The 21276-nt window shown below is 52.1% G+C and overlaps 8 protein-coding genes across 8 annotated transcripts in view; 4 read left to right on the top strand and 4 right to left on the bottom strand.

Annotated features, from left to right (window-relative positions):
• BDZ99DRAFT_382396 (uncharacterized protein) overlaps positions 1-351 on the bottom strand; it is a gene marked incomplete at both ends in the record, with an annotated part of 865 nt that extends 514 nt beyond the window's left edge. Inside the window, one exon of the mRNA XM_033715274.1 lies at positions 107-351. Within this exon, the coding sequence (XP_033580099.1) occupies positions 107-351 (245 nt within the window). The remainder of the gene's footprint in view (positions 1-106) is intronic.
• Positions 352-4608: 4257 nt separating this feature from the next.
• On the top strand, positions 4609-6650 carry BDZ99DRAFT_496200 (uncharacterized protein). Its single transcript, XM_033723432.1, has 4 exons — positions 4609-4674; positions 4734-4804; positions 5190-5732; positions 5780-6650. Exons 1-4 carry the CDS (start codon positions 4624-4626, stop codon positions 6570-6572), a joined length of 1458 nt encoding a protein of 485 aa, XP_033580098.1. The 5' UTR covers positions 4609-4623; the 3' UTR covers positions 6573-6650.
• A 408-nt stretch (positions 6651-7058) lies between these two features.
• On the bottom strand, positions 7059-8152 carry BDZ99DRAFT_517419 (uncharacterized protein; the record flags this gene model as incomplete). Its single annotated transcript, XM_033725176.1, has 2 exons — positions 7059-7943; positions 7997-8152. 2 exons carry the CDS (start codon positions 8150-8152, stop codon positions 7059-7061), a joined length of 1041 nt encoding a protein of 346 aa, XP_033580097.1.
• Positions 8153-9261: 1109 nt separating this feature from the next.
• On the top strand, positions 9262-11516 carry BDZ99DRAFT_411621 (acid protease). The gene is made up of 2 exons (XM_033716624.1): positions 9262-9491; positions 9546-11516. The coding sequence occupies exons 1-2, from the start codon at positions 9286-9288 to the stop codon at positions 11020-11022; spliced, it is 1683 nt and encodes a 560-aa protein (XP_033580096.1). The 5' UTR covers positions 9262-9285; the 3' UTR covers positions 11023-11516.
• Positions 11517-11619: 103 nt separating this feature from the next.
• Positions 11620-13150, bottom strand: BDZ99DRAFT_460425 (uncharacterized protein). The gene is made up of 3 exons (XM_033719384.1): positions 12668-13150; positions 11997-12618; positions 11620-11935 (listed from the first exon to the last, which is right to left on the bottom strand). Exons 1-3 carry the CDS (start codon positions 12952-12954, stop codon positions 11837-11839), a joined length of 1008 nt encoding a protein of 335 aa, XP_033580095.1. The 5' UTR covers positions 12955-13150; the 3' UTR covers positions 11620-11836.
• Positions 13151-13594: 444 nt separating this feature from the next.
• BDZ99DRAFT_568376 (uncharacterized protein) lies at positions 13595-15739 on the top strand (the record flags this gene model as incomplete). Its single annotated transcript, XM_033727783.1, has 3 exons — positions 13595-14142; positions 14201-14946; positions 15504-15739. The coding sequence occupies exons 1-3, from the start codon at positions 13709-13711 to the stop codon at positions 15737-15739; spliced, it is 1416 nt and encodes a 471-aa protein (XP_033580094.1). The 5' UTR covers positions 13595-13708.
• Positions 15740-16707: 968 nt separating this feature from the next.
• BDZ99DRAFT_250070 (uncharacterized protein) lies at positions 16708-19428 on the bottom strand. The gene has a single exon (XM_033713668.1). The coding sequence runs from the start codon at positions 19362-19364 to the stop codon at positions 17091-17093; it is 2274 nt and encodes a 757-aa protein (XP_033580093.1). The 5' UTR covers positions 19365-19428; the 3' UTR covers positions 16708-17090.
• A 929-nt stretch (positions 19429-20357) lies between these two features.
• BDZ99DRAFT_568374 (uncharacterized protein) lies at positions 20358-20953 on the top strand. Its single transcript, XM_033727782.1, has 2 exons — positions 20358-20590; positions 20646-20953. The coding sequence occupies exons 1-2, from the start codon at positions 20461-20463 to the stop codon at positions 20747-20749; spliced, it is 234 nt and encodes a 77-aa protein (XP_033580092.1). The 5' UTR covers positions 20358-20460; the 3' UTR covers positions 20750-20953.
• The last annotated feature ends 323 nt before the right edge of the window (positions 20954-21276 follow it).

Raw genomic sequence — 21276 nt, 5'->3', positions numbered from 1 at the left:
AAATGATGAAAATGATGAAAATGATGAAAATGATGAAAATGATGAAAATGATGAAAATGATGAAAATGATGAAAATGATGAAAATGATGAAAATGGCTGCACTCACTCAATCAAGGCCTGTCGTGCCTCCTGGCCCATCTTCTCGATCTCTTCGCTACTCCTTCGCGGGCTCATGGTCCGCGCATCGCTCTCGTCGTACTCCTCCTCTTTTAGCTCAACGTGCGGGCTGTCGCGCGGTATTATGATGGTGCCGCTGGACTTCCTGCTGCCCAGCTTCGGGCGCTGTAGCTTCGACGAGTCTGACCTGGCGTCATTTTCGAGGCACGACGAGGTCGAGGATGACGAACTCATATCTTCGTTGTCGGAGTGGTTAGAGAGGTGGACGGCGGGCGAGGCCATGGGCGGAGGGACCGCGGGCAACGCGTGCTCCTGCGACATGGCTGGATATATGAGAGGCGCCGAGGTGGGAGAAGCTGTCGTGAGGGGAGACAGTCGAGGAGAGGCGTGTCGTGAGAGGCGGCGTGGTGTTGAGCGTGGACGCCAAGGTTGTGCCTGGTGGTGCTGGAGTAGGTGCAGCTGCCGGAAAGCAGAGCAGTCGAGGGTGTGGTATAGAGGGCGGGAGCGTAGTGGACGGGAGGCAGTTGGGGGAGGCTAGCGATGGCGTAGTGGCGGCGCTACTGTGCGTGGACCAAGGACCCTGGAGGAGAAACACTGGGTTCGGCGCAGGAGTGGGCATTCGGGGAGGTGCTGGGGTTGAGGACAGGTTCGGCGAGCGAGGGCGGGACCGGGTGCCGGATGCAGCGTAGAAGCAGCCGTTGCGGCGGTCAAAGGCGGCGGGGGCGCGAGGGTTGCAGCGGAGCTTTTGGCTGGTGATGGTCAGCGGTGCGGCGTGGGAAGATGACGATCTCCAGCGCTCCACCGCGCACTCGGTCAGAACACCTTGGCTCCAACTCTTCGGCAAGCGAGCCGCCCATGCAGCCCCGGGTCGTCGCAGCCGTCGCCCTCGCTGGCGGCCACCGGCGTCACCAGGCCCGCCCTGCGCTGCTGGACGCTGGTGTTGAGGCACGCCCGCATGCGCAGGCTGCAGCGGGCACCGTTGCGGCGGCGTCGTCGCGGAAAGCCTCCAGCCACCACGGGCAAAAAAGCCCTCGGGCGATCGCTGCAGACGCGGGAATGGATCGGCGGGCCCCAATGATGTAATGCGCCGTGGTGCGACGTCCAAGGCGACGTCGACGGCTCTGGCAGACGGGGGGCGCTGCGGGCATCACTGCCCCAACCACTCCGATGCCAGGCTGCCAGGCGCTTTACGCAGGGCAAATTCGGCAATCTCCCCACGATGCCGTCATGGGAGTTGGCCTCTGCCAATTGCCTCCCCGCGTCCTCCCCATTCGTCCGCCACCGCGCTGCGCTTTTGCAACCTCAACTTCGCCATCACCCGTCTCAGCCCCTCCCCTCAGCCGTCTCCCCTCACACATCACAGGTGTGCAGGTGTTAGGCCTTCATACATCCATTGATATGAATACGGCAGCGTACGGACAAGTGAACGAGGCTGCTAGAAAGGCCGGCACGCCTCGCTATGCCTTGCCCTCGCCGCCTTCTGCCGTCACCGCTGTGTGGCTGGGGCCAAAAGAACAGACACCACACATCACAGCACCTGCACTTTACGACACAGCGTAACAGATCCCCGTCTGTCCAGTCGATCTTTACGCCTTCGAAGCGGTCACACGGAACTCAAACGTCGTCGGAAGCATGGATGCTACGTTTGATCGTCGCCCAAAGCAAAGCAACCACCGTCCAGTCACGGGCCGCACGAAAGCCCTCTCTCTGATTGCTCTCCTAGGCATCCCGTCCGCATCCCCGCTGCTTTAGAGCAAGTCGCCCATAGCCTGTGGGGGGATTTCTCTACACGTGATTATAGTCGCCGTCACACGGCACTACCTCTCGAATGCCTGTTCCCAAATTAGGCTTCTTAGCTTCTCACGATACAAAGGTAGCATGCACGAGTTGTGTCTGTGTCTTCGAGAAAGTCAGATCAAAAGGAGTGTCAGACTACAAGACCATAGGTTTGACTACGGTCAAGGCAGGCTTCCTTCCCTGCCGCTTCGTTCAAGTCTGTGTCATCTTTTCCCCTCTCCTGTTACGGCCATATAGCGGTCAGGCTTTGATGCACGATGATCTGTCCATATCTCTTCACTCCCCACGTCCGCCCTCGCATGTATGCGGTGTTGTGGATTCCTAGGGGGTCAGGATCGTGGAGCCCAAATTAGGACTGGTCCTTGACGATCTTCCAGCACGAAACGGTCGGATCGGATGACTCCCTTCGCTACCATCCGGGGAAGACACCGCCGCCTATGTGTAGGTGGGGAGCTGACAGGTATTCTCTTTGCCAGTTGGACAGATAAGGTGATAAGCTGCATATCACGTCTTATTAGGTTCTGCAGTAGGTTAGTTTCAAATAACCCGAGACCAGGAGAAGCCCCTTGTCACAACACACTTGGGACTCGCGCCGAAGAATAGACTCTTTGTTCTTCATCATGCAGCTCTCGCCCCAAACGTAATTATGCCTCAGTCAACCTCCCCCCTAAGAACGTCGTCGCCAATTTATACGTGCTGTTGAACTCCAATTAACACCGACCGCAAACAATGACCCGATCGAGCTTAATGCTAACTTATAGCTATTGGATGTTTTCCTTCCACTAGCACTAACCACCACACCTCTCCTATCATGACACGAACACCACAGGTAACAAGTTTCGCACATTAGAACCAATCATCATAGCTTAGGCATCGTCAGTTTCAGCGTCCCCCGCCAAGCACCCTCTTAACTCCCCAACATCCCACCTTAGCTCTGCCGTAGAAAAAAACAGGATGTGATTCTAACGTCATAATCCATCGTCTCTCCTATACGGTAACCCGCGGCCCTCCTGAGATTGGGCAGAATGCGGATCGGGTGGGACGTTTAACCGCAAGCTCGAGCTGGAAGAGATGGATCCGGTGGAAGGGAGTAACCGAGTGGGCGGACACAGCGTCCAGCAACTTCGAGGCTCGGCGGGCATCCACATACTCAAAAATTGGCTATCGCTTTCTAAATCTTCACCAACATAGGACGCCGAGACTCAGCCCTAAATCGAACCGCTAGGACATCCAATACCACAGCATCCGGAACGATCGAGGTCGGCCACGCCACGCACTGGTCACGGCATCGAGCCGTGCCGGAAGTTTCGAACCGGTATTCATCAGCTGAACGAACAGCAGACATCACGACAGGCCTGGCCTTCCCACCCATCCGAGTATCACCGGCCGGCCTCAAACCCGTTTACGCTCTATCAGCTTTCCCGCACCTCGTCGCAGCGCTAGATGCAGTGGCTCACTGCTACATACCAGACCTGAAGGAGATCCCGTGCTCACTCACGAAGACGAGAACGAGGCGATCACGCAGCGCCCACGCCTACCCAAGCCCCGGCACGGAGTTTCACAAATACCACACCCCCTAGAGACAACGACGTGGTGGACGGTGAGGCGGATACAGCATCCAACCGCGTCACTACGGCGTTCGAATGGCCATGAAGACGGTTCCGCCTGGGTGCTTCGGGACCGCGCCGATGCTGAACAAGACTACTCCACAGGCTGCTGTAGCCCATTATCCTCTTCATATGCCGAAAATGACAGGGAGAGCTACCGTGAGAGTATGGAAGTCAATGGAAGTCAATGGAAGTAATGGGAGGAGAACCATGTAGAGGCACTGAGCGTTTTTAGGTATCAGGTGGGATTTGCGTGCTTTTGAGAGAAGAAGCTTTGGATTAGACTGGTGAGATGGAGTTTTAGTAGGACGTGCATAGGGTAGGACGCGGAGAACTCGGCGGAGGTTCGGATGGTAGGTTTTGTGTGAGTTTGTTGGGAAGAAGTGATAGATGGTTCAGTAGACGTATCAGTTTCGGTAAATCTCTACGTAAAAAGAGGGGTTCTTTACTGCGCAGAGGGGTTCAGAAAGTCCCCAGAACATGCTCTCTGGGTCGGCCTTGTGTGCTTTCCTGTTGGAAGAAGAATAAATTGGAGTTATGGTAAATGGGTTCCTGACCATGGCGGCTTGATACGTAGAGGCTCATCTCAGCCTCAAACGATCGCCGTGGCCGAGGGAGCATCATAACATCTATATTGGCCTCGACATCTTCGACAAGCAAACCTTTACTAGGGCTTCCTATGTAGGTGAAGCACCGCCAAACCCATTGTGACTTCAACCTCTCAGCCCGCCACTAATAGCACAGCAGCCGCCGAAGGAAACACCATAGTGCAGGTTCCAGGAAAAACTCCTTTTGTTACCTTTACTCCGACTTACAGTTGCTACGACTCGGATCTGTACTGCGATGGTATGTACATACGACGATCAGGGGCCTGTGCGAGTGCAATCCGGCATTCTCTGCTCATGGTAAGACCATGAGGGGTGAATACACCGTTGTCTACATCGGTTAGGAAAAGACATCGCGGTTGTGATTTGACAGGGAGCTGACACTAAGATATCGACGGGATACCCTTTCTACAGTTGGACTATAAATACGCTTGGGTCGAGAGATACGGAGACGCTGCTTTCATGTGTATCAACCTTGATGCTCTCTTTCAGAAGATATGATCATATTTCCTGCAATCAGAGGGCTATGCCTGCTGATTCTTCAACCCGTAAGTGCGATAGCGTAGAGATATGGCATCTGACTGAAGGCTCTTTCCTCGACTGAAAGCGTGCCCTCAATGATGATGGCCGAAATAACCGAAGTAGACGGAGTTTGAGACATACAAGCACCACCAAAGCGTAAGTTGGGACAGGCGACGTGTTCCATCAGAAGCTGAAGGGCTGTGAGCTTGTGCTCATTTAGAGCATTACTTAAGCAGAAAGGTCTGTGTGACTGGTTACAAATGATCTATATTTAGTATGGAAGCCAGAGTAGAAGATATGCTGCTTTGCCCAAAGTATTACATACATAGACACCTGGGTACCCGTGAAAGTTTCCTTGTAGTGGAGCATTAGACCAATTGAGACAACCCCTGAAAAGAAGCTCGCCGCTCTGACCCTCGGACCCTGCAGGTGTTTGCGGCGTTTGCGATGTACCCAATTAGCGTCTTTTGCATGTACGACAGGGCGCTTACTATGCTTGCCGCCAGCGTTCATGCACACAGACTTGAAACTCCCTATTTAGAGCTGCGGCACAGGATGGCAGTCTCCGGGCGGTCTCTGTTCCCAGCTGCGGCACAGTAAATGACGCTTCTCCACATTATATGATGGCCTGGCGCCTGGCACGGCGTCCGTTCACTGTGTACGGCGTGTGGATCATGTCGACGATGCATTCGAAAGGCATACCTGAAGTGCGCCTTACTGCTAAACACATTCGCTACGGTTCATTTGCACTTTTCATCGTCTTCGTCTGCAGTCTAGGCCTCTGGTCTGATTCTATTCTATTTCCTCTGCACAAGCTCTCTCCTATTGCTGCCAGCCTCGAACTCCCAGCCAACTCTACACTTGGATTTGGAGCTTTACTTGCTGTCTCACCATCAACCTCCCCGCGTCGCCATGGTCTTATACAAGCGGCGAATGTCACGGACATTCAGATCACATTCCCTGAATTGCCGAAATGGACGGACGAAGATGAGCAAAACTTCAGGGCTCCGAGTGGCGTCGGAGATTCGAGTCTTACGAAAGGCATGATATTTGCGTGGCTGAGCCATTTGCATGTATTGAGATGGTAGGTGATTTTCTCCTTTTTTGACTATAGTAGCTCACAGTGTTTAGGTTTCTGGAATCTGGCCTAGAGACTGCGCTCATCATGGAAGATGATATGGACTGGGACATACATCTCCGGACTCTGCAAATTCCTCGAGTCGCCGCCTCGATCCGTTCGCTTTTCAACCAAACCAAAGATCCATCCCTTTACTACTACGGCGACCTCAATCGCTGGGATATGATCTATCTTGGTCATTTCGACCGCTGGAGCTGGCTAGGAACAGAGATTGGTGTTGGCGTCCTGATTCCGTCAAATCTTACGGATCACCCACACCGATACATACTAGATGACACCATGCCGCCGCGTTACGACATGCATCCAGAAATGGCATCTGTCCTCACAGCCCTGGACGTGCCCCCAAACACCCGGATCCTGCATCCCTCAAAGTTCCCCTTCGGTAGCTGGGCGTATGCCGTCACCCGAGAATCTGCGGCTCGGATTCTCTCTGACGACGTGGCGAGCGCGGCAGCCCCAAAATGGGCACAAATGGACTCGTTGGACAACGCCTTGTCACGGGCCTGTGGAGGTGGAGCGTTGCGGTGCTACACAGTCAACCCGGAGATCTTCCATCACCTAGAGGGTCCGAAGAATTCACTGATCGACTACAATTATGACCGCGCGGAGAAGTCCGAGGCTGTGATCAACCAAAGACTTCGTACAGGGGAGACGGATCACATCCGGTGTGGGTTTGCAAGTGGGCATTTTGAGTTTGGTAATAATACGAAGCTCTTGAAGCACTTCCAAAAGGAAGTAGGAAGGAAAGGGAGGTGTTTGAAACCTGGCCGTGATGCGCTTGAGTAAAGAAAGACGCACTCCGTGTAGATGTAATTATACTAGACAATCAAATAGATGCTTGGGTTTCAAGATTGTGCTTTTGAGATTTGCCTGAACAGCTTGCAACAGATGTGGTGAGCTGAGAGAGATGGGTATGAAGTATCATGGTAAATTTTTGAACAGATGAGTCGCTCATATGGTATCTCTGTGCAGGTACAGATTCGAGTCCTGTCTCCTCCCCTTTCAAGTCTCGAACATCAATGCTCTCTAGATCCCAAGATGGAGACACCAAACTCACCCAATGAGTGACTCGTTTGGAGTCTCCCGGAGCGTGGAGCGCTGCTTCGTTGAGGAAAAGAACCTCTGGACAGGACATTTGCGTGCCGGCCGCGCATTAGTCTAATAAGGTACGCAACAGAATATCTACAAGGCTCTCGTATTCGCGCAGCTCGTATCGACGCATGTAGGTTCGGCCCTTGTTAACGTAAAGTCGTCAATGGGTGCGTGGCAGTCTCATTCTTCCTTGGGGCTGGGTTTGGGACCCATACAGGTCACCAGTTTCATCGACCGCGAAGCGCTGTTGCATCTGGCACTATGCCAAATGTTGTCCGTCATTTCCTGCTCGACCACGTCTTTATTATCTTCCGACGGTCCGTTGATGAGACTGTCCTTCTCTCCGGCGATCTCGTGGTGGTGAAAGAGCTCCGGGTTGACACTGACACAGCGCAACTCTTGTCCCTTGCAACGTATGTGTAGCCAGATGTCGAAGCCCTCAGAGCCATGATCATCGCGCGTTAGTATTTTCTTTGCGCCCTCCGCGGTGATCGCGTATGCGTATGTGCAGATGGGTCCTGCAGAGAAGTGAATCCAGCGGGTGTGTTTTGGATCAGGCGACACGGCCCCCTCCCAGGAGTTGATGTACGGAGGCACGGTGGGATCCGCGAAAGTTATGGGCTTTGGGTCGTAGACAACGTTCTCGCCGCAGTGGCCCAGCCACAAGACATCCCATTCCGTCCCATATGGAGGCATGTGGAATGCGGGCTGTCCTGGCTCTTGGACAGGCGTCTTGTATCTCGTCAAGTTTCGCACCGCCTCCGCTATTATTGGCATCTCCAACCTAATTCCGATGTCCCAATCCGCGTCGTCTTCCAGTATGAGGGACGTCGCGTGTGTTGCGGCTGTTTTCAGGGCGTTCAGATGACCGAGCCATGACATTGCGCCCCCCTTCGACATCGGGTGTTTAGCTATGATAGCATTTGTGTCCTCGTCTGTCCACACCGGCTGCACGGGAATCTGGATATTGAGGCCAGTATACGCAGCGGCTTTCAGTAGGCCATCTTTTCGCCATCGGTATCGTGGAGGAGCTGTTGGGGGCGCAACCGCGAGGAGTGCTGCAAACTTCGCAAAGTTAGAGAGGGGAGTAGATGCTTCTAAGGGATGGAAGTACACACTCCTAATGTCGCGTTGCCGGCGCCATAGTCCACGATTCTCCGAGTCCAGAAGTCATTCAGATGGAAACGCCGTACTAAGAAGATCGCGTTGAACGCCAGCAGACCAGCAATCAAGCATTTCACGCGAAAAGAATTTAGAAACGGAAACGATATCATGGTATACATGCGATGCAAAGATTAGACACGGTACGAAAGGGCCTCATCGCGGGCCTTCACGATGACTTGAATGCGGCACAGCAGAGTAAGTGGTTTTCGAAACCTACGGCCTTCATCCATACCGCGATGAGATGCCCAGGGGCTCTCTAGCCGCTGCGCCTAGTTAGTGCGCCCAGTCAGTGCGCCCGTCTGTTAGCCGGCTTCTCATGGATGTACAATAACCGCTGCCGCTAAAACCAAACGAATGCGGGCCGTCGCGCAGGGACTGCAATCTTCAAACTCCTGACTCTCAACACATCTCAAAATCAACTTTAGGAGATGCCTCGCACATAGAAACATCGGCTTGGTGTCCACGAAAAGCACATCTTGGACCGCCTAGGGACGCGGTGCTGCATGTTTCATCCTCTCTGCTCCGGAGCCGACTTGGCGACCCCCTGAATTCATGAATCCCCTGCATCGACAACGGCTGCTGGTTCTCTATACGAGATTAGAGCAAGATAGTGGCCTCATGATGTTGCCCGACTAGCTCCAGCCACATCTCGATGATCCTGGCCTCAGGAGAAAGCCGAGGGAGAAATCCACTAACCCTCGCCTGGGGAGTCTGCTACCCGGATTCCGGTCAAATGGGAGCTGTGAGCCTTGCAGATTCTACCCTGTGGACAAGCCACGGAGAACATCTCTGACTGCCAACAGTATGATGGTATACAGGCCTGGACTTCTAACGATACACGCCGTCCCTGTCTGGGATATGCTAGCCTTCCAGCCTATTGTCCTCTCTAGCATTAACATATTCCGTTCCTTCAGGCGGTCCCCGTGCACACACAGTGCCAGCCTCTTTACCCTTCAGCGGCTGTCGCGTTGGGCGCCTGCTTGGACTCTGTGATTGAGCTGCCCTTGTAGCAGAACTCCGTGAATGCTACATCCATGGTTATTTATATGCAGCACCTGGTAAGTGAGTTTCAGAGTAGCCGCTGCGCCCTGGCCATGTGCTGTGCCGCACTACCAAGCTCAAGGCCACAATCATGGAAAAGGTAGGCTGTACGACTGTGAGCGCATCTCATGTGGGTCAGCCATCTCTTCACTGCCTCATTCTCTTCATTCCTCGCGCCTAGTCATCGTACTTCGCTCTTTTCATGATGGCGGGTACGGGTGTCACCGTCATGTTGCTTCTACTGTCTCTGTTATTGAGTATCCCAATCAATGCACAGAAAAACAATTGCAGTTTTGCGCCCGTCAACCTTCCCATACGACTGGTAGGGCTGCCGAATCAAGGCTTCACGCGAGGAGCTTACCTTGCGATGGGAACTCCTCGACAGAACTTCAGTGCCTTGCCTATGGCGTGAGTATATGCTCGAGCTAGTCGGGGAATAGCAGTGTAACTGACCTCTATCAGGGATGTCAACAACACCTTTCTCTATCATCAAGACGACAAATGCCAACATACCGAAGCGGCATGCATGACGTATCGAGGAGGATTTTTCGAGCCCGAGAACTCCCCTACCTATGTTAACCAGAGCGCTCCCAATGTCAACCTTAATCCATACTTCGAGAGCTCCGAAAAACTCACCGACGGAGGAACCCTTGCCCAGGACAAGCTTACGCTGCTCGATAATGTGACTATCTCAGATTTTCCATTTGGCCTCGTCAACCAAAGTGTCAATACGGGAAGACTCACAAACGCCGCCGGGATCGCATCTATTGGTCTTGGGAGGAATTCGACAATATTGTCCTTGCTGAAGAAAGCTGGTACAATTGGTTCAAAGAGCTATGGCTTTTGGTGGGGTCAAGACGGAGCAACAGCACCGGCGCGGATGAATGGAAATTTGGTCCTAGGAGGCTATGATCGAGCCAAGATCAAGGACATGTCAAATAATCACACAGACAGGCTCACAGCACCAGGAACCTGCACACAGGGCATGCTCATTACCTTTACCGAAATCAAACTAAACTTCCCAAATGGGTCGGAACCGAACCTCCTGGATCAATTCATTGGCGGCTATAACCTCCAAGCATGTATCTGTACTTCTTGTGCAATGGTCATGTCTATGCCTTTGGATCCTTATTTTTCACGTTGGGTGGACTGGACAGAAGCCGTCCCTGTCGGCCGCTCTGTTGGAATCAACTTCTTCACCATGCTGTATGCTGGTGGTGAGGCATATCAGGGGGACCTTACCTTTACAACCGACGCTGGTCTCTCCATACGTATTCCGAACAGCCAGCTAGTTCTTCCAGACCTCACTATTGCGGACGACGGAAGCATCGCTACCAATACCAGTGTGCAAGATCTCATGATTTACAGTCTTCAAGATGTAAACAAAAATGATATGCCACGCATCGGCAGATATTTTTTCACGTCAGCTTACTTGCACGTCAACAACGAGGCCAACACATACACAATATGGGAAGCAAGTCCGACTACAAATACCGACGTAGTAGCCGTCTTGGACGATGACGTGGCAAAAGAATGCAACGTCGTCCAGCCGAAGGCCACCCCCGCAGAATCCTCTGCATCGGTCCCAAGTAGTACCTCGTCGCCCACTGGAAGTCCATCCCCTAGCAGCTCCACATCGAATAAGTTAACAGCCGGAGCTATTGCTGGTATCATCGTGGGATCGGTGGCAGTAGCAGGCCTCATTGCTGTACTGTTGTGGCGGGGCCATTCCAGACGGAAACAAGAGAGGGCAGATGCAGCTGCGCAAGCCAATGCCGCTCTCGACGTTTCGCCTCCATACCAAGAAGCTGTGCATACCACTATGGTGGAAATGTTCGGGCATGAGCCGCCAGAGGTGAAAGGGAGTGTGCTGCCACCACAGGAACTTTGGCCAGGGAGGCAGAAGTACGAACCGGACGTGCACGAACTGGGAGCATAACGAGACCTGGAATTCGGTTGATATTAATCTACAGGAAACATGGGCGGAGCCTTTTGCTGCATATCTTTGTTTCTTGAGCGATTGCATGATATTATCTGAATACCCGTCATGGTTATAGGCACAAAAATAGAGGATTCGTTTAAATAGTCGTCTTATTGTCAAGTCAATACATTAATATCATGGAAACGAAAAATCTAGAGCGACTCTTGTATTGCTGATGAGCCACCGAGACCTGCAAAATCCAATGGTGGTGTGCTTCCTAGTAGAGCTTCGGCGAAAGCCATGCTTGATCTCGGATGGGTGAAAGATCTAGATATTCTAGTCTAGGAAAAGCATAAACAGGGCCACAGAGGAAGAGGAATGGAACGGGTACTTGCGTGTTGGCGTTTTAAGAGGGCCCTATACCGGTCCATTGGAAATGGCCCCATCCAGGGAGGATGCGGTGAGGACCGTTGCCGCCCATGAGGCACAGCAGCGGTTTCCGAAACCAAACGCTCGCCTCATGCACCTCTGACACGGATAGCCCAGAGTGTGATCTACGTTTGAAGCCCTCGCAATGAACAGTACGACGTTGCTTTGGCGCGCGAGAACAGTGGTGGGATTCGTAAGAGGTCATTTTAAAAAAATATTATACTATTCTGCAGTCGGCTAGCGTCATTCCATGACGTTAGTCCCGTGACCTGGGAGTTTTACACTGTGGCATATTTCTTCTTCATCCTGAACACATCGACTGGACCATGTTTAGCAACTCTACCAATACTGGAGAAACTTCTTGATACGTCAAACTTCTGCTAAGATGGATGGAATTCTATCTCTACTTCTGTCCTTGAAACACTTCCTGGCTTCTCCTTCGATCTGAATCCTCAATGAGCCGAGTGTCCGAAGACTGAGTAGGCGGCGCCTTATATGTATACTAGAAGGTGGGATTATAATTAGTCGTCGATCTCGGAGTAGGGCAGAACGGTACAACTTACTTCATCACATCTACCGAAAACCTGACACGAACACTCTTCAACCCCAGGGCAGTACACAGGTTCTTTACCGAATATGATATGCCACAGATATTCCATTATTCGGCCGCTTATGTCGTCAATGAGTTCCGTTTCTAGCAGCCATCGGCGGAAGTGCACGTAGTCCTCTAGTGGCCGCTTCAGAACCTGATCTCGAGACACAGCAAACTGCGCACAGCATGGGGTCCCAATGATATGAGGCGGCGCTGTGCTGTTGAAGAAGCGCTGCCAGACTTCTAGCATATAGCCTTCTACTTCTAGCTCTCCCTGTGGAGGTTGCCGGAACATCTGCATTTCGCCTGGACAACCGGGATTGTGGATGCATCGCAAATTCGCGTAGCCATTCCTCTGCACGTAATCGATCTTCAGCTTGTCCAACATGTTCTTTGCCATGTAGCCGGGAGCGTCATTGTGCCATGCCTCAGGCCATCCGCCGCGATGGCTGTGTAGAAATGCCATGGTCTTCGGAAGGTTTTGGTAATTGTCGATAATGAAGGTGAGGTAGGGCATCGCTTCCTTCCCTTTGTTGACAGCCGTATGTAAGGTTGAATTGTCGTTATCCACGGTGTATATGTAGCGTTCCCAACTAAAGAAGTGAGTCTGAGAGCTGTCCCAAATCTACTTGAATCGCATACTCTGGCAAGTCCTGAGCAACCCAATCAACATCATCTCTTGCAAGCCTTCCCATCACGATGGCCTTCTCAGCGGCGACTTTCGGCGCAGCTTTTAGGCTTGGCTCCACAATTTCGGCGCGAGCCTTTTGGTCATGCTGACGTCCGTAGTCATTAAGATATAATTGTTTGACAGGTATCGAAGAAGGATTTCCTGGGTTCTCGTAACATGAATCTGAGGAACGCCGAATCAAAATAGTGGCTATAATCAGCAGAAGGACCACTGCAACTCGGGATGGCCTCACGAGCATAGTGCGATGGCCTACCGCGAAAAAACAAGCTATGAAAATTTCATGAGAAGAGAATAAGAGGCTGAAGATTCTCAGATACACGATACGGCCGAGCAGGAAAACCAAAGAGGGGAGGTGGGACTGAAAGACGTCGGATGAGCCGGGCCATTGATGCCAAGGGGATCATTGAAATATAACGTGGATCCCAGAGCTCTCGAAGGCGCAGGTAGAAAGGATGATGCCAGAAAGCGGCGCGGTGCGGCACAGGTCCCAAAATAGCCCCTCAGGAAAATGTTGTTGCCAATAGCGAATTAGAATCACGCATCTTCACATAAGCGCCTAAGCCATGCAGCAAAAGCTACTCCCGGGGCGATCTGAGGGTTGACGAGACTAAACACCTGTTTTCTGGAACTCTTTTCTGCCTCCCGGCTCACTATCTTTCCCGAGTAGGTAGACCAACGTAGCACCCAGACGTTCCCACTCTTTACGAGATCTGGGCGTCTAAAAGTCTATCACCTCGCTCGGCGACTATGAGGAGTCTCCCAAGACAGTGCATCCTAACCGCCGTCTGCTTTGGTCCTGTACCGGGAATTCGGAGGGCGGATTGCGGCATGAACGGAAGCGTTTCAGATCATCCAGAATAGCTGTATGCGCCCCTGCCATCGAACCGGCCTGTTGGCCTCAAGGATATTGTGGCACAGCACGGGAGGTATCAATACGTGCACAGGTAACAACCTTTCGAACCTTCAGACGTTTCATTCTCATTACTTCCATCATGTATCCTCCTTACGCAAGCAAAATGCCATTACGGCTCTCTTCTCCCTCGCGAGGATTTGCCGTAAGAAAACCTCGAAACTCTCGTCCTATCATCATATCCGCACTCACTGTGGCCATCATATTCCTTGTTTGGTTTCAGTCAGATCAAGCCATACTTTCACTCCACAAGCCTACTTCGACATCGACGAAGTTACCGTCACCTGCGAACTCCACACTCGGTTTTGGCGCCATCATCGCAGTATCACCACCCAATTCCAAAAGGCGACACGGCCTCCTACAGGCAGCCAATGTGACAGAGCTCGACATCACCATCCCAGAGCTGCCAATCTGGACCGAGGAAGATGTAGAGCAATTCCGAAGCCAGCAAGCCCCAACCGAAATGCGGTTCCCGATGATCGCAGCATGGATGAGCCATTTACGAGTGCTCGAATGGTCCGCACACCACTCACTGACTATTCAAACACCGGAACTCACTAACATCAACTCCTAGGTTCCTCTCAACCGACCTAGAAACCGCAATGATCCTCGAAGACGACATGGACTGGGACATGCGCGCCCGCAGCCTCCAAGTCCCCCGTGCAGCCACCGCCCTGCGTGCGCTCTTCCACGCCACGCCAGAAGCACCACACAGCTACTATCCCCACCCCTCGCACTGGGACGTGCTGTACCTCGGTCACTTTGACCGCTGGGCCTGGTTCGGCCACGAGGCCGGCGTTGGCGTGCAACTGCCCTCCGATCTCCAGGGGGCCCAGGCATTCGCCGACGACACGCTCCCGCCGCGCTACAACATGCTTCCCAACGTCGCCTCCATCCTGACGGCGCTCGACGTCCCGCCCTTCACGCGTGTCGTGCATCCCTCGCGGCAGCCTTTTGGGACATGGGCGTACGCTGTCAACCGGCGCTCAGCGGCTAAGATCCTCTCCGATGAAGTCGGAAGCCCGCGGGCGCCGAAGTGGGTGTCGGATAGTTTTGATAACACGATGGTGCGGGCGTGTGAGAACGGGCTGCTGCGGTGCTGGACTGTGTTTCCGGAAATTTTCCATCACCGTGAAGGGCTGCTGACGAGCATGATCAACCTTCCGGATGAGTTCAAGCCGACTAAGCTTGTGGAAGAGTTGCGGAATCGGACTGGCGAGACAGATGGAATAGGGTGTGGATTTGCGAGTGGCGTGCTTAACTTTGGGGATGATAAGGAGGAGTTGGAGCGACTTAGGGATGGGGCGAGGAGGGGGGTGTGTATGAAAGAAGGGAGACATTGAAAGAGGACGAGAAGGGCATGCACTATATACTTTCATGTAACATGAGATACCACCAACTGAGATGTAACCCCTACTTGGTGGTTTGGATTTCAATCAATCATGTAACATTATGTCCACAAGCTAGTTTCTTCGATCTTCACTATGTTTCGCAGCTAACAGCCCATAGAGGGAAACCCGGGTTCTTTTTCATCATCTCACGCAGCAAACCCATCATTTTCATATCTTGTCAAGGCTCCAACCTTCGTCTGTAGCGATATTTGCGGTTACCCAGTGCCACCGTATTTCGTATTCCTCATACAGGCCCCGCACGTATCACGCCAATCACGCCATACCGACAGGGAGTCTTCTCTTGGCTGTTGCTTGTCGCTGTGAGAGAGATAAGAGCTTCCTAAGCCTTCTAATGGAAGGCGAGCAGCGATCAGCTCTGTTCTATAAATTATTATTGCATGCCTCGTCCGTCTCGGCCTATCGGGCAGCAAAATCCCCCCCCCCCCCCCCCCCCGAGTTCCAGGAGCTATGCTATAAGTCCCGTAGCTCTACAAAAAAAAACCATGGCCGCGACCCAAACCGATGCACAAGTAGCCGAGTTGTGCCGGCAGGCTTTCGAAGCTGAGCACTATTCAAGATTCAAAGAAGCTTTCGACCAGCACGGGAAAGCTACAATCGCGTTGAACAAACTAGCTGACGACGCCAAATTCCTCGATCGCGAGAGGAAACAAATTGCCCGCAAGCAAGCCAAGTTCCATAGCACAAAGCGCAAGATCTTATAATAGATCCTAAGCGGCCACAAGACAGGACTCAATGTTGTTCTGGCCTCCTCCATCAGTGCACAGGAAAGTTTAGCAATCCTAATTAATGGACTGCCATGCCTAAGTCTAGACAAAATTCTACTGTCCAAGAGCTTAAAACCGCTGTTTAATAAAGCGCAGGCTACCGCGCCGAAGGGACCGTGGTAAACTCAAAGCAAGTAATCACAGCATTTCTGGCTTCCTTGAAGGATAGCCCGGCTTTAATTAGCCCGGAAGTTCAACATATGCTCACATTGAACCAAGATGGTACCCACTCAATCCTATTCTACACCCCCGCTTTCGACAAAACCCACCCCAAAATCCAATTCCACGTGTACCTAAGCTCCAAAAACATCTTCACATTAGGCCACTGGTACTACTTCAAAGTTAAAGACTCCGGCGAGCGGCAAGCCCTCTACATCCTCCAAGGCCTCAAGCGCCGCCACTACCGAGTCACTTCAACCCAGCTCTCCCGGGCCACCAAATTCATTTCGCCGTGCGTTCAAACCTTCGTGACGCCAGTGCGAAGCACCGGCAGCCGCTACGACGGTGGCATCGGCCGGTAGTTTACCCACTTCACGTCCTCGTCCTTGCCGGTCGTCGAAAAGCCCGACCGCACAAAACACCTCAAGTGGGAGCCGCGGCGCCTGACCTGGGGCGGGCGCAACTTTGTGTAGAAGCAGGGGAAAAAGACGGGAAAAATGATGGATGAGTGCTTCGAGCCATTTGTGCATGCGCAGTTCAAGTGGGCGTTGAAGAAAACGTCGGTCGTGACGTTTCGGTATGGGTGTGGGGCTGACTTTTTATTCCGCAAGTTGGTTTTGGCCATAATGACTAGTTTGCAACGTCAGGTAGCTTCTTAAGGTTATTCCCTGCTCTTAAGGAGATCCTAACTTGGCTCTTCAAGACGTGGAAACAAACACCGCAAGTTTTTGAGGTATGTGATTCAGGATGTAAGCAGATAGCGTTCGCCCAAAACTAAGGGAATCGTATACGGTTCGCAAGAGCTATGGAAGAAAAGAAAACACGATAAAGCACCCTGAGCACTACCGAGAACCTGAAAAGCAAACCAAAGCACCCCCAGGCCTCAAATCCTGATCTCGTCGCCAGGCCGTCATCCGTTAGATACTTACTGCACGTAGAAAGCCAATGATGAGGCCACCAAATCTAGCCCCCGGGACATGTCGTGTTGAAGTTCATATCATACCCGGACTTATGAAGGGACAGACAATGCTATATCATCCCGAAGCCGCAAAGACCTTGGTTCACGCGGAAAGCCGCCGACTACTTACCAGCCACAGCCAGAAGTCGAAGGCTATTCGATTTCGGTTCGCTACAATGAATCCAGCCACAACTTGGCCTTCTTTGCCGTGATGCCTCCGAGACCAGCTACCGGCTTCCTCTTCGGAGGTTCTCTAGAAGATGATGCAGAATTCGGATTCAGTGTTTCTTTGGAAGGCGATGCAGAACCCGGATATGGATCTTTGATCCTAGCAGCATTTTTGCTGGGTGGGGAGCTAATTGAACAGTTAGAGTCCGAATCACTAGAGTCCCCTTCATCGGTCAAGTCGACTCCTGTGGGAATCCCGTAGTGACGGAAGGCGTTTGCCGCTCTTCTCTCAACTTCCGCTCGGCCCCCAATTTTCATTTCTTCTAGTAAGTCATTGACCTCCCGAATGAAATTTTCGTCGAGTGGTCGGGAAAAGGTCCATTTATCCCCCTCTGGTCCACGGGTGAATTCGCATTGCTGTCCGCTATCGTTTTGGTCGAATCCGGATTTCTTCTCTTTAGTAGCAGTCTCTTTGGATTCCTTCTTAGACGGCCTTCCTTTAGAAGCTTGCTCAAACTTTTGCTTCGAAGTCTCGGCAGCCTTGGGGTCGAGGATCTTAATCCCAGATCTTCGAAAAGCTTTTGGTAACTTGAACTGCGGCTCGCCAACCCACTCGCCGCGTTGATACGCCTCCTGCAAGCGTTGGAATCCAGCGTTCGTTGGGTTCATGCCAACCCAATTAGACACCGGTGCGTCGAGATACTTCAGGTCGTTAAGGGCGAGGACCGGAAGCAGGGTAGCATCACCCAGAGGCGACTCGCTAATTCCCAGAACCGGATCACTGACGGACATGGCACCTGTCTTTATATTCTTGAGAGAGTCAAAAGCTTTAAGTATCCAGTCATCTTTTCTGGACGCCTCATCGTCGTCTCGCTGCCGTTTCGTCAAAACAGTAAGGGGACCAGGCGTCTTGTCTGGGTTGATCAGGAGACTGAGAGGCGTGTCTGGATGAACTTGGCGATCAATCCATGGAATATTTGGACGAAGCAGGCTACCGATTGTCATATCGGGATGAACCGAAACTCCCCGCATTTCTGGCCGAATCAGGTCTTCAAAAAATGGACGGTCGTTAGAGTTGGTCCCGCGATTTCCATTCTCACTCTTCTCCTTGTATTCGCGAAGTTTGTCCGCTAATTCCAAGAGTTGGGCTTGCAATGCCGAAATGGAAATTCCATCGTGAGTTCCCAGCATCTGGCGGAGATCTCCCCGTATCTCATCCTTGAATTCTTTCCCAAGTAGACCAATGCCCATTCTCTCACAGGCGTTATCCCAGTAGCATTCGTTCAGGTACTTCCCGATGCGCCGGGACACGTCGAGGTCCGATTCTTCTCTGGGGAAGGCACTAATCGTGGTCTCCCAGAAATTGGCGGTAGACAGGTCGTCATCAGAGGGCTCAGTCCTAGCAAGATGGTCTTTCCATTCATCCGTCAACTTCCCGTCCTGATAAGGTCTTCGAAGCAGCCATTGGCTCCACCTCGTTACAATCTCTCGAGAGTCGACATGAGATACGGTAAACCACTCTCGGTGATTGTGGTGACACTTGGGGCAAAGCTGGACCTTTCGACAGGCCTGGAGCTCCGTATGGATGATGGACTCCAGTCTCTTCGCATGCGGCATGTAGGGAGTGAAGCTAATGATCTCAGGGAGTGCCAAACAACTAGCCAATTCGTGTGACCGATGTTCCGGATGATACTTTGAAAATCCAATCTTCAGTTCTGCTAGAGTGTTGAATCCAATTTGAGATCGAAGGATGTAAACGTAACCCATCCCATGATCTTGCCTTTCGCTTGGACTCAGTGGTGATTCCAAGAGCCGCCTGACATCTTCGTAAGTAGTTCTTTTGGTAACATTGCCCGTCTTAAACGGTCTAAGAGTGTAGTCTTGCTCAACCGAACTTGAGTCTTGAGAATGGTCAGATTCGCAGAAGGTGGAGAGTTTCGTCGCCAACCTCAGAATCCACAATCGGAACATTTTAGCGTCTTCGTATGTACGCTCAGGATTATGGACGCAGAGCTCCTTGGCTTTTTTAACATGTGTAGAGCTGGTGATTACGAAACGGGCGGAAAAGGTGTCGGGAACCAGCACGCCTTGACAGAATGCGCTTTCGAACGCACTTTGGTTTGATGGATTGATATTTACAAGCAGTGAGCAGTTGCACCGCTTCTTGAGTTGTTGTGTGGTTTCGAAGGAGGTTGAGAATGTCTTGTTCCGAAAGTTGATACGTAGAGTAAGCATAGTGGGCCAAGCCTTGTCGGCCGCTGAAGATTTGGGTGGCATATCAATATACGACGCTCAGTACCAAAATAGATCATGTGTAAGAATTTCTCAATCGTTTGAAGAAGGATCTGGAGGGAAGGAGTTGGGAAACTCTCCGCGGGGTGCTATTAATATGATCCGCCCGTGTGCTGTGCCGCAATCAGGCACCAGAGGTCACATTATCCCCTCTATACTGTTCCGTTTAGCTTATGAACACGAGCATGACTGAGATAACTGCCAGTTATGGTAGAGTAGCAGTATTATGCGAGCGGCGGGTGACGATGGACTCGGTTGCAGCACTACAACCTAGGATCAGCAACTCATATGCAGTAACGTATCAGGATGGCATGCTGATACAGGAGGAAGTAACAGGTAGTGCAACAGCAGTGCTGCAGCACGGTATCAGTACTGTATCAGGAAACAGGATGAAACAAGTAACGCGTCAAGAAGAGATACCACGTTATGCCCCCGGGGCCGGCCCCCCTCCTTCCCCTAGAATATAAACAACGAGCTAGACACCCATAGAAATCAGAGTTCACATCAATTTCAACCTGAGTGATGGCGTACACGAAGGCGATACAAGGCTGAAGGTCGTCCAATCAAGCACGTGACACTGTGCCAGATGCGGACTAGCCTCCTCCTCAACATTTCAAGGAGATCTGCCAGGATCATTCAGGCACCCGCCAAGAAATCAGCTACTCGTATCTTGGCGGATGTCTCTGCACCTTGCTCAGTGAATGAATGTTGTCGAGGGAGACAGCAGCAATCACTACATTAAACGCATATCGTCGAGAATAGCTTGCAGAAATTACTACATGTCTCTTTGCGAAGTGTGTAACGACATCTTCTCGGTTGAGGAGAGCAATCAGCCGCACGATTCAACCTCCAACCGCAAGAAGTGGGCTGCCGTCTCTGGAGGAGTGGGAAGCCATCACCTGGAAGGGCCGGCACACCAACTCTTCGAGGGTACCGCCATCGTCAGGCTCCCGCAGCTCATCACCTGACTCTATCAAGCCTCCAGGAGTCTGCCGAAGCGGGATGTTATATCTGCTCTCGAGTCTGGCCAATATGGAAAGTCAAAGAGCCATGCGAGGTTTCTTCCAAAGCTCCGGCGACCATGTTCTCACTGGGGTTTCCCCTGGGAACCGGTGGACCTGTTCCAGTTGAGAATGTTTTCTTTTGGACTGCTACTCCTCAAGGGAACGAAGATCAATTCCTGGCGTCATTTCATCTTCACGCTGCCCAAGGTAGGATGCGAACCTGAAGACCGAAACGCGCTCAGAATGCTGAGAGGACGTACAGAACTTGACCCGCCTCTAGACCACCGGGGGAGCACCAACACCGGATCACCCGAATGCCTTGAGCTGGCAGCCCGATGGCTGAAGTGGTGCGAATCAACGGCATGAGCACTGTCATAGAGGCACCCTACCCGTGGCTTTCGCGTAGTGCAAGTTTCTCGTTCCTCGAAATTTGCCCCACTTCCACCTAACTAGTTAGGTGGCCGCCATCTCAGTGCACCTCGGGCACGATTTGTGACGCGTGAGTATTTGGCGCCATAATGGGCAGCAGCTTTTCGTAGGGAGGGGAATGTATTGTTGTGGAAGGCTGCCAATGCATCCTGCACGCGCATTTCTTCTTGTTTGTAGGTCAAATCCATGATGTTGATGGAGCAATCACGGTGTCAAATAATTTATGTACAATTGACGCGTTGAGGTGGCCGGCCTTCCACCACGGAATGAACGCATCCAACACAACCTATTGCTGTATCCTCATAAGGAAGAGGGCCTTCTGATCTGGCTAAGACGACGTGATCAATTAGGAACGCGTGCTACTACATTAGAATTGGAGTGGGAGTGCAATTCAATTTTGGCCGGCCGCCATACCGGCACAGGCAACCCCCCCCTCTGCGGCGAGCATTGGACACGCCGTTTCC

Source organism: Mytilinidion resinicola, assembly GCF_010093595.1.
Source record: "Mytilinidion resinicola strain CBS 304.34 unplaced genomic scaffold BDZ99scaffold_5, whole genome shotgun sequence".
Lineage (NCBI taxonomy): Eukaryota > Fungi > Ascomycota > Dothideomycetes > Mytilinidiales > Mytilinidiaceae > Mytilinidion > Mytilinidion resinicola.
Note: the sequence above shows the minus strand (reverse complement) of the source record. Positions and strands in the feature narration are given on the sequence as shown.